We start from the raw sequence: 12,038 nt of genomic DNA, 5'->3' as shown, positions 1-12,038 counted from the left end.
CTGAAAGCTGTGCGATAGAGGAAGTCACAGAAGCTACCGCGACAGGGGATATTTGATGGTTGACTCACTTCAGTATTTCCTTGATGGGACTTAGTTTTGTCGAAAGCACTGCTCATGGACAGGAACTAATTCATTTCAGTCTGAGACTGAGAGTGGAGCGGAGCGGAGGGCAGAGCAGCTACCCAGGTAAGTTGTCACTTCAATTTCCTGTTGTAATAATATGGCTTGATAGTAGTTTATTTCAGACTTCAATCAACACAGCATTTATTTTACAAATATTGCAACTTTCATCACTTTTAACATTTGATTTGATTTGATCAAATGATTTGATCAACATTTGTTTCCTTCCATTGAAAGAAAATCCACGTATGCATGGTGTTTATAAAATGCTGTCCTTGAAATGCATGGGTTTTAGTTACACCTTTGCCTTTCTTTAGGTGATTGATCAGAGTGCGTCGTCCAAGTGATTCAGCTTGTGTCTCGGCCAGTGGGACTAGATTGAATACCACCCTGTTAGTGGGACGATGAGGCACCTAGGAGACAACTCCAGTGGGCTTGATGTGAACGGCACCTCCTGTGAGGTCCATGACAGCATCCTCTCTCCTGCCTTACCAATTCTCTACTCAATAATCTGCTTCTTCGGCCTGGTCAGCAACATCATGACCATATTTGTGTTCTTCCTGAGGAAACACTCTGACTCGTCCATGGCTGTGTACATGAACCACCTGGCCATGGCTGACTTCCTGCTGGTGATGTGTCTTCCCCTGCGGGTCTACTACCACAACAGCCCGGGCCCCTTTTACCTCTGCAAGGTACTGGGCGTCTTCTTCTACGTCAACATGTATGCCAGCATCCTGTTCCTCAGCCTGATCAGTCTGGATCGCTACCTGAAGATCATCAAGCCTGTGTGGGTCCTGAGAATCCACAAGGTGCGGTGGAGCCACCGGGCGTCCTTCTCCGTGTGGGCAGGTCTTGTCCTGGCCATGTCTCTTTTTTCCCTAAGGAAAGACAAGGAGCGCCCCTGTGATAGGATCTGCTTCCACTTCCACCACAAAGGACTCCTGGGGGGCCTGGCCAACCTCACCGTGGTGGCCTTCTTTTATGCTATCTTCCTCCTCTTTATCTGCTTCTATGCTCGGATAACCACCAAGCTGAGAAAGATGTCTTTAGGCAACCGGGACCCCAAGGCCCAGCAGAGGAAGAGCAGGGTGATCCTGAAGACCTTTGTGGTGCCGGTAATCTTCACACTCTGCTTCCTGCCATACCACCTGGTGAGAGTGCCCTACGTGCTGGCCCAAATGGATGTGATCCAGGCCCTGGGCAGTAAGCAGGTTCTCCACATCCTCAACGAGCTCACTCTGCTCCTGTCTGCCCTCAACAGCTGTCTGGACCCCATCATCTACTACTTAATGTCCTGTACCTACAGGAGGACCATCCTCTTTGCCCTGCAGGGGCAGTTCAAGACCATGTACGCTGTTAACCGCAGACGCATCAGTATTAACCGATCTATTACAGAGATATAGAGCTACAGTATCTAAGGCAGGGAGTTTTAACATTTTGCACAAATTCATTTGGATAATGGACAAGTTGGATTAACTGAAAAAGATCATGTATAATAGGCGTTAATACTGTTAATACTATTGACTATAAAATAAGAATAGAAGGATATTATTGAATGTACATTATGAAATATATAGATATACATATAAATATGAACTCTTGTTATCAAGTTCTTACTGGACTTTGTATAATTTTTGGTCCAGTAAGAATGTTTTTTTTTTAAATGAGAATTTGTGCAATCTTTTTTGTTTGAGTATGTTACTCACACTTATGGAGGGTGACCTTATGTTCTCATGGTTAAAAGGGCAATATACAACATGACCTTTTAAATGTCTTACGCACAAGGATTCCCCAAGATGAGTATGCTGTTTCATTTCATGTAAATGACCTACATACTCACCCTATGATTTTCCGACCCTATGCTGTCGGAAAATGTATTCATTAAATGAAGTACACTGACAAAGGCTTGTGTCAGTCTTGTGTGCTTTTAAAAATGATGTTTTTTTCTGACATGTGATCAGTACATTTCTATTTTCACACGATAGAGAGCCGTGAAGGTATTTGTCTTTTACAATTGCATTAGTTAAGTTCACCAACGTTGCTTTCATTTGAAGAGTTTCTTTCCAAAACTCTATATCCACCAATTTCTCACGTTTGTGTTTTTCATCAGAACGACTGCTTAGGTGCACCTTCATGTCTGTGTAAAATATTATCGTTCTCAGATTTTTTTTGTATGTATTTAAATGTTTTTTTTCCTTCCAAAACGCTAAAAATCCATTGTTTAGCTGTAATGGAATGTTTGAATCATGTATATTTGATTGTGATATGTGGTTGTCTCATCTAGCTATCTTAAGATTAATGCATTCACTGTAAGTCGCTCTGGATAAGAGCATCTACTAAATGACTAACATTTCATTTACATTCTAGTAATTTAGCAGATGCTTTTCTCCAAAGCGACTTACAATGACTGCGTTTATCTTAAGACAGCTAGGTGAGACAACAACACATCACATTCGTATCAAGTACATTTTCCCTCAACAAATATTTATCATCAAATTCAGTGCTAGTGGGAAAAGAGAAGGAAAAATAAAGGTTTTACATACAGATCTCATAGTATTGTATTTCATCATTTTAATGTTGATGGCACAAATGTATAATTTGTATATTTATTTTTAAAAAGTTAATATTTGTTACTGTGTAAAACCTAGCAGTACTACTTATTTCTCTGACAGCGAGGTGGACATTTTTCTATTATGATTAGTTGTCTCACTGAAATGGAACCATCAAGTGACAGATTTAAAACAAAAACATATCTGTCATTGAACAACCCCATGTAATGACTGGATAGGGAAAAAAACACACCGATCTCTTTCAGAATTTCTTTAAACAATAAAAGCTAATTTACCAACAGTCCTGAAAATGGCTATATACAGTGGGGAGAACAAGTATTTGATACACTGCTGATTTTGCAGATTAAAATGCAAATTAATTACTTATAAATCATACAATGTTATTTTCTGGATTTTTGTTTTAGATTCCATCTCTCACAGTTGAAGTGTACCTATGATAAAAAATTACAGTCCTCTACATGCTTTGTAAGTAGGAAAACCTGCAAAATCAGCATTGTATCAAATACTTGTTCTCCCCACTGTAGAGTTTTGGAATTAAACTTAATTTGATGTTCATGATGGATTATCTCCTCAGAAAACACTTGGAGATTCTGTAATTATTATGGAATCATTGTTCTCTTGCTTTCAAAACATTTATATTAAAGTACATTGATATTAAATGATAAGAGAGTACTGATCAATTTAAGTAAGTATGTGAGTAGTCTGTATAGTAGAGGCAATACATTATCTACGTTTTAAGTAGTTTTATCCAATCACTGTTAGGATTCACTCTGTTATTCACTGATTTATCAAGTCAATTATGGCTTGAATTAGTTTGTTTTATTACCTACTGCTCAAAAAGCTTGGCTTCGACTGACAGCATTGATTGATCACAGAGACTCACCAGTTGAAATGGAGGAGCAGAGGAAAGAGTGATATACCTGCTGTTCAAAGCCAGACATTCACATTCTGCCAGATGATCAGCAGCTTTTCATTACAGAGAACAAAGACATTTCAAATCTTGGATAAATACTGATTGGTGCATATTTAGGATATTTGCATTTCGGATGAGTTGACTATGGAGTACAATATCTAATGACAATCTTATTTTCTGTCATTTGTATATAATATAACCCGTAAATTAAAACCCATTCTTATCTTCTGTTAAATCAGTCACAGCACTAATCTTGGTTGTTTCTTGTGTTTTTGTTAACAGTAACACCAGTTCTGGACTTTCAGCTCCCCCTACTGGTCATTCATACGGTCTTTGAATCAGCATGTGGCATAATATTTTACCATCATTTTTTTCATTACTGTTCGGACCAATTCTCTGGAGTATTAATCTGTCCACACCAGAGACATAGGTCCACTAACCTTCTCTGTTTTCATGCTTATCTGAATCGTACTTCGGGATCAGATGGACTCCGCACTCACACAGCTCTCTCCATCTCTCTAAAATTAAAAAAAGGTTAACCCAACATTAACAAAGAGCACCATTCTAGTTTTATTTCTTAGAAATGTATTTATTGGAGACAGCAGCGAGGCGTTAAGGTCAAATGGCGGAGTCCACCTCTGATTGGCTGTGCTCATCTCATGTTGCTCTCCTCAGGGTGCCTGGAAGGGAGTCATCACAGTCCTTACAGCCCAAACATACAGTATAGAGCTCTCCTCAGGCTCAGGATTTACCCCAAGTCATTCCAAAGCATGTGAATATCCACATTAGTAATGAAACAGTTTATGCAAAATTCTTTATTTTTTCCAGAAAACCTGGATGAGTCATTATTGGTTAGAATGTCACAATGAATATGCAATTGGCAATAGATCATGAAATCTAGTCAGGGAATGGATGGATTACCACATATTAGAATTAATCAGGCTGTAGAGTGATTAGTATTTTTTGCGTGTGAAAGAAAGATATTCGGAATACAATAACTTTAAGTTTCTTAAAATGACAAAACAAATACGAAGCATTATTTAAATGTGTCAATAAAACACACATTATACAAAAACACAAACGCAGAAACAAAATCAAAAATGCTATGGATTCACTCTCCAAACACACAGGCATTGGTAACCTTCAGTGCAGCAGTGTTTTTCAGATCAGTGATGTCACCCCAGACAGTGATGTCACCCCAGACAGTGATGTCACCCCAGACAGTGATGTCACCCCAGACAGTGATGTCACCCCAGATCAGTGATGTCACCCCAGATCAGTGATGTCACCCCAGACAGTGATGTCACCCCAGACAGTAATGTCACCCCAGACGTGTGTGTCAGGCTTCTCCTAAGCCTCGGCCTCTTCTCCATCAGCGTCAGCATGGACATGGCTATGTGTTGCCATGGGAACCCCCTCGGAGGTTACAAAGGCCTGGTGGCTACTCCCCATGGTAGGGACGCCTTCATACGCCACCGTGGTCGAACTCTTAGGTTTGGCCCTGGAGGGGGAGAGGAACTATAGGTGAAACACTGCACCACACATTTCAATTGTATTATTGTCAATGAGTTCATAGTGCAGCCCAAATCATAACCACTCACTGCATCTCTGTTTCCTTGATATCCTTGTATTTCTGCTTCTTCATGGAGTGTGTCATGTACAAGACAATAAGGATGATTAGGAGAGCTCCAAGAAGTGCTCCAATGACTGCACCAGCAATGGCCCCATCACCTAGCTCTGTTAAAGGGCGGGTTATTGGTAAGATTAGTTACAGCAGTGTGTCTACAGCAGTGTGCAGATCATATAAACAAGGAAAAACAACATCACATATGTTACCCGTACCATGATTGAGCTCCACAGTGCAAGTGGCAGATCCCACATCATTAGAGGCACTGCACTGGTACTCTCCAAACTCAAACTGGGATATGTTTCTAATATACAAGGATCCTATATTCGGATCTGAAAAGAAAAAGAAAGAATAAAAAGTCGAGCAAAAATGAATCAGAGCACAAAGGAGTGATGGAGAAAGGAGGAACAGTATGACAACCCACCGGTGTACCCCAGCACAGGTTTATTGGTCTTGTCCTGGTCCAGTCTTGTCCAGGTATAGGAGGGGGTGGGGCTTCCCTGCTCACTGTGGCAGGTGAGGGTAACCAGGTGACCAGACTCCACATCACCATGGACAGCACAGAACGGCACAGAGGGCATCTCTTACAGACCATGTGATAGAGAGAGAGCATGTGTTAACTTTATGTAATATGCTGCAATCTGGACCCAGTTGATCCAACTACCGGTAATCAGAGAAAGTTTCCAAAGGGTACAGCCAAGTTAGACATAAAAAATCAACACTTGCCGTGGACCAGTAGCTAGCTATTTGGTCTAGTAGTAGGTACATTTGACGTTGGAATGCAGAACACTGAATGCCAGTGCTTGATACCAGTCATTACAGTGATATATTCAATCAAACATGAGCAGTCTAGCAAACGTAATGTCATCCCCCTGAGTGTCTCTAATGCTTTGCTATGGTTACAATGGTGACGTTGTACATCATGGTACTTGCAGTGTTTACGGTGACTAAAATGACACATTTATACAACAGATATGACCAATTATAGGCAAGTATATTATTTGTAAGATGAGCAGCCATTGTGGATTGGTACAATCAAATGTATAAACAATAAAAAATAAAAGACCATGTCCATGTTAGGACAGAATACAGTGTACTACCTTCCCCATAATGCTTCACTACAACCCCTCTGCTTTATCGAACTGGGAATCATTAATTCAATCGAAAATAGAGTCATGTGTTTCTCCATTCTATTCCTGAGGAGTACGAGACATGTCGGGAGGTGGTCTTGTACTCCGGTGTTTCTGTTCTAATTTCTGACACTGACAATGAAGATACTAGTCTGCTCCAGTTCCCATGGAAACCACTGTGGATACTGAGGCCAGCAAGGTTGTCCTGGTAACTCTGTGAATGAATGGAATCACAGACGGCATGTAATTCAATGATCACAAAACTCAGATCAGGAAAAACAGGATCACTGCTTCATAGGTCTGGTTGTGTGTTGTGTTGACACTAACATAGGAAGAAGGATATACGTTACTATTTCATTATTATATGTGACTTACCTAAAACAGAACTTACCAAGAATGTTGACAATGATAGTTGCCTCAGTCTTCCCACTGACATCAGGGAAGTTGCGGACTTCGCAGGTGTAGGCCCCTGCATCGGACACTTTCATGTTGCTTATTGTTATTGAGGCATTGTTGGTAGAAGCTGGAGAGCTGGAAGGCTTCAACCTGCCTTCATATGGTTTGGAAATCACGCCCTCTCCTGACTGAGAGTAATACACCTAAAAGGTAACAGCAGAATGTCTTAGAGCCTACATAAATCCACTGGAAAACCACTTCTTACCAAAAACACAATTTGTGCACCGATTGACAGATTTCGTGTTGATATTTCAGAGACGGCTTCTGCACACATAAAAATGAGGTTTCCTCAAGGTTTCTTTGGGAAGGGTGATGGTTCTATGTGGAACCATACTGACCATACTTTGAGCCCTTCAATGGTTCTTTGCAGTTCAAAAAAGGGCTCTTTCCTCTTTATGTGATAATTAAAATGTAGGGGCTGTGGCTCATTCAAATATTTTGGGGCGTGTTTTGAGCACAGCTCTTTTTGTGCAACCAGTTCATCTAATCTGCTGTGTTACGCTACTACACTTTGTGACTATGGTCAGTAACAGTGTCTATTAAAAGACTCATGTATGGTCATGTGTGAATTGAGAATGGTAGATTAAGTCAGTAGTTCTACATTTTCTACTCAGGGATCTCCAGCTGTTCCAGAGCTAGCACACCTGATTCAATTAGTTAATGAACACAATAATAAAACCTATTTAAAAACATAATATGGCTTTTTAACCACAACTAAAACCCCTGTATGGTTCTACAAAGAACATTTGAGATTGAGAAAAGTTCTTTATAGAACAATTCTCCGTAAAGGTTCTATAAAGAACCTTAAAAAAGGGTTCTATAAAGAACCTTAAAAAAGGGTTCTATAAAGAACCTTAAAAAAGGGTTCTATATAGCCTCAAAAAGGGTTGTAACCATAGCAGAAGCCTTTTTTGGGGATATATAGAACTTTGTAAAGGTTCTTAGTAAAACCTTAGGAAATAGTTATTTATAGCACCATACATGTTCCATTTAAAAACTTATAAGCATGGTTCTTTATAGAACCTTCCAAAAAATATTCCATATACCACCAAAAATGGTTCTGCTATGGTTACAAGCCAAAGAACCCTTATTCGACACCATATCGAATAATTCACTTGTAGTGTGTGTTTGGAGGGCAGGGAGCCACTGGTGCTCTGGTGACTGGGCTCTTTGTTGTCTTAACAGGGTGTTTCACAAAATGGGAACTCAAGAGCTGCCGCCATATTGAACTAGTAGCCTACTTGCCTTTTATTAAAATACCGAAGCACCAATTCTTCCCTCTTAGAAAAAAAAGGTTATATCTATAATCTTAAAGGTTTCTTTGGCTGTCCCCATAGGAAAACACTTTGAAGAACCCACACTCCCCAGGGAGTGTGACAATGTGGCAACATAAGACAGAGTGAAGAAAACCACAAAGCACCATCAGTCTACGTACCTGCTGTGGCACCATGGAGGTTTTGGAAAGAAAATTCCACTGGATGATGAGGTCACTGGTTTTCTGCTCAGTGGTAACAAAGGTGCACTGGAGAAGAGCACTTTCACCCTTTGTCACGTTCTCAAACTTCTGGGGAACCGTCACTGTGATTAAATGCCCACTACCTAAAAAAGGGTTAATAAATATATTTCTGTACTTTTATTCGGTTTGAATGTTATTCTTTAATATCAGATTACTGAAACATCATTATTATTATTTCTTTCATAATACATGAACATGTAACTCACCCATCATGCCGAGCAGCAGCAACATTTTCAGTGTGGAGTACATTTTAAAGGAAATGTTGGTGCGTATTTCTGTCTCCTTCAATAAGCCAGTCAGGAGTGGTATTGCTCACACTACCTCAAAATCCCTCACCTTTTCAAGTTCTTACCTATCAACTAAGTTGTAATGGGCAACGCCTATGTAGCGCGTACTGTACAAGCTTGTGGGGACTCTGTGGTAGTGTACAGGCTAATTTTGTGCCTGTAGACATCATGGGGGTGTTCAAGGTGTGTGCACAGCCTTGTTTGCCATATCACCTAGACTGGGCGGGAATACTCTCCGACTTTTATTTTTCAAAATGTGCATTTGCATTTCCAAATTAGCGCCATTTGTTCCTACTTCAATCTCTAGACTTACAGGGAGGCCATGATATCTGTGCTAAAGAATATAGGTCACAATTAAGTGTATATTTTTGCACTTTACACTATCAGTTGTACTCTACACAGTACAGTACAGTATATATTTGTTCTGTTTTCTCCTTTTAGTCTGTTAACCTTATTGCAGTGGTCCACTAGTGACATTGACAATTATTCAGTACTTGGGCTGATGCTCATCTCTCCCTCTTATATGCTCTAAATGTACCTTGTAAGTCATTCTGGGTCAGGGCTTCTGACAAAGGAATGAATGTAATGTAATCTCCACCTGGCCTTTATCTCCTGCCCTGAGAGGGAGTGAGCCAGAGCACTACAATACACTGCTTATCTCTGGGGAGTTTACTCCCCGCCGTTGGCACTGAGTTCTTAATGCCAGTTTCGCCCGTCACTCTGCTCATGCTAAGAGCTCGACACGGCGGTACACTCTTAGAAAAAAAGGTGCTATCTAGAACCTAAAAGGGTTATTCAGCTGTCCCCATAGGAGAACCCTTTTGGGATCCATAAAGAACCCTTCATACAGAGGGTTCTACATGGAACCCCAAAAGGGTTAATTGTGAATAATTATAATAAAGTGACATAAGAAATGAACGATGTGGAAAATGTTGATCAGCAGTGAAAAAGGGGAATGGGGATGTAGAGGGTGATGTGAAGAATGGAGGTGGATGTAGAGGGAGTGGGAGGGAATCAGCTCATTAGGCACAGAGTTCATATACGTCTGTCAAGGTGTCATACCATGACCATCATCAGGATGTATGAAAATGACCATCATAAACAGCACCAGAAATGTTAGAGCAAAGTGTGTCCATGTTACAGTTAAAATTTTACTATGTTACTATGTTACAGTTACCATGTTACTATGTTACAGTTACCATGTTATCATGTTACTATGTTACAGTTACCATGTTACTATGTTACTATGTTACAGTTACCATGTTACCATGTTACTATGTTACAGTTACCATGTTACTATGTTACAGTTACTATGTTACAGTTACCATGTTACTATGTTACCATGTTACTATGTTACAGTTACCTTGCTACCATGTTACTATGTTACAGTTACCATGTCACAGTACCATGTTACTATGTTACAGTTACCATGTTACCATGTTACCATCTTATGTTACTATGTTACCCTGTTACAGTTACCATTTTACTATGTTACCATGTTACTATGTTACAGTTACCATGTTATCATGTTACTATGTTACTGTTACCATGTTACCATGTTACTATGTTACAGTTACTATGTCACTATGTTACATTTATGTTACTATGTTACAGTTACCATGTTACTATGTTACAGTTACCATGTTATCATGTTACTATGTTACAGTTACCATGTTACTATGTTACTATGTTACAGTTACCATGTTACCATGTTACTATGTTACAGTTACCATGTTACTATGTTACAGTTACCATGTTACTATGTTACTATGTTACTATGTTACAGTTACCATGTTACTATGTTACTATGTTACTATGTTACAGTTACCATGTTACTATGTTACTATGTTACAGTTACCATGTTACTATGTTATCATGTTACTATATTACAGTTACCTTGTTACCATGTTACTATGTTACAGTTACCATGTTACTATGTTATCATGGTACTATATTACAGTTACCTTGTTACCATGTTACTATGTTACAGTTACTATGTTACAGTTACCATGTTACTATGTTACCATGTTACTATGTTACAGTTACCTTGCTACCATGTTACTATGTTACAGTTACCATGTCACAGTTACCATGTTACTATGTTACAGTTACCATGTTACCATGTTACCATCTTACTATGTTACAGTTACCATGTTACCCTGTTACAGTTACCATTTTACTATGTTACCATGTTACTATGTTACAGTTACCATGTTATCATGTTACTATGTTACTGTTACCATGTTACCATGTTACTATGTTACAGTTACTATGTCACTATGTTACATTTACCATGTTACTATGTTACAGTTACCATATTACCATGTTACTATGTTACAGTTACCATGTTACTATGTTATCATGGTACTATATTACAGTTACCTTGTTACCATGTTACTATGTTACAGTTACTATGTTACAGTTACCATGTTACTATGTTACCATGTTACTATGTTACAGTTACCTTGCTACCATGTTACTATGTTACAGTTACCATGTCACAGTTACCATGTTACTATGTTACAGTTACCATGTTACCATGTTACCATCTTACTATGTTACAGTTACCATGTTACCCTGTTACAGTTGCCATTTTACTATGTTACCATGTTACTATGTTACAGTTACCATGTTATCATGTTACTATGTTACTGTTACCATGTTACCATGTTACTATGTTACAGTTACTATGTCACTATGTTACATTTACCATGTTACTATGTTACAGTTACCATATTACCATGTTACTATGTTACAGTTACCATGTTACTGTGTTACAGTTACCACGTTACTATGTTACAGTTACCATGTTACTATGTTACAGTTAACACGTTACTATGTTACGGTTACCATGTTACTATGTTACAGTTACCATGTTACCATGTTACTATGTTACAGTTACCATGTTACCATGTTACAGTTACCATGCTACAGTTACCATGTTACCATGTTACTATGTTACAGTTACCATGTTACTATGTTACCATGTTACAGTTCTGCTGGGTTGTATGAAAATGGATTCTGACCATCGTGAATAAAACCTTATTAAACGGCATGACTAAACACACACAGTAGGTACGCTGAACGAAAACAAAACAAAAAGGTTAATCATTGACATCTCAAGGGTCTTACTGGTGTGGCCCTGCTAGCTCCTCCTCTAGTCTATGACAACTGAAACTCAGGAGTATGCATACACGGTGCTTTGCACTGAATGTGCCATACAGTATGATTACCTGCAAAGGCATGGAGAGAGTGAGGAACGAAGACAATGTTATTGTTGTTGGTTTTTAATGTTCTTGTTGGAGGTAACTTTTTAATGCCCAACAAAGACTGGATCCCTGTTATGATTACAATAACTGTTTGTCAACAATAAAATCAAAGAACTCAGAGCTGCATCCTTCAAAAATATTTTGCCCCAT

General features: G+C 39.1%; 2 protein-coding genes across 2 annotated transcripts; one reads left to right on the top strand and one right to left on the bottom strand.

Moving 5' to 3' along the window:
• Positions 1 to 43: 43 nt before the first annotated feature.
• On the top strand, positions 44 to 2,666 carry LOC112230615 (probable G-protein coupled receptor 34). Its single transcript, XM_024396889.2, has 2 exons — positions 44 to 186; positions 438 to 2,666. Exon 2 carries the CDS (start codon positions 525 to 527, stop codon positions 1,521 to 1,523), a length of 999 nt encoding a protein of 332 aa, XP_024252657.1. The 5' UTR covers positions 44 to 186; positions 438 to 524; the 3' UTR covers positions 1,524 to 2,666.
• Positions 2,667 to 4,168: 1,502 nt separating this feature from the next.
• On the bottom strand, positions 4,169 to 8,770 carry LOC112231360 (V-set and immunoglobulin domain-containing protein 1). The gene is made up of 7 exons (XM_024398084.2): positions 8,539 to 8,770; positions 8,252 to 8,415; positions 6,752 to 6,959; positions 5,655 to 5,813; positions 5,446 to 5,562; positions 5,205 to 5,340; positions 4,169 to 5,104 (listed from the first exon to the last, which is right to left on the bottom strand). The coding sequence occupies exons 1-7, from the start codon at positions 8,579 to 8,581 to the stop codon at positions 4,954 to 4,956; spliced, it is 978 nt and encodes a 325-aa protein (XP_024253852.1). The 5' UTR covers positions 8,582 to 8,770; the 3' UTR covers positions 4,169 to 4,953.
• Positions 8,771 to 12,038: the final 3,268 nt, after the last annotated feature.

The sequence above is a fragment of the Oncorhynchus tshawytscha genome, linkage group LG33 (assembly GCF_018296145.1).
Source record: "Oncorhynchus tshawytscha isolate Ot180627B linkage group LG33, Otsh_v2.0, whole genome shotgun sequence".
NCBI classification, from domain to species: Eukaryota; Metazoa; Chordata; class Actinopteri; order Salmoniformes; family Salmonidae; genus Oncorhynchus; species Oncorhynchus tshawytscha.
Note: the sequence above shows the minus strand (reverse complement) of the source record. Positions and strands in the feature narration are given on the sequence as shown.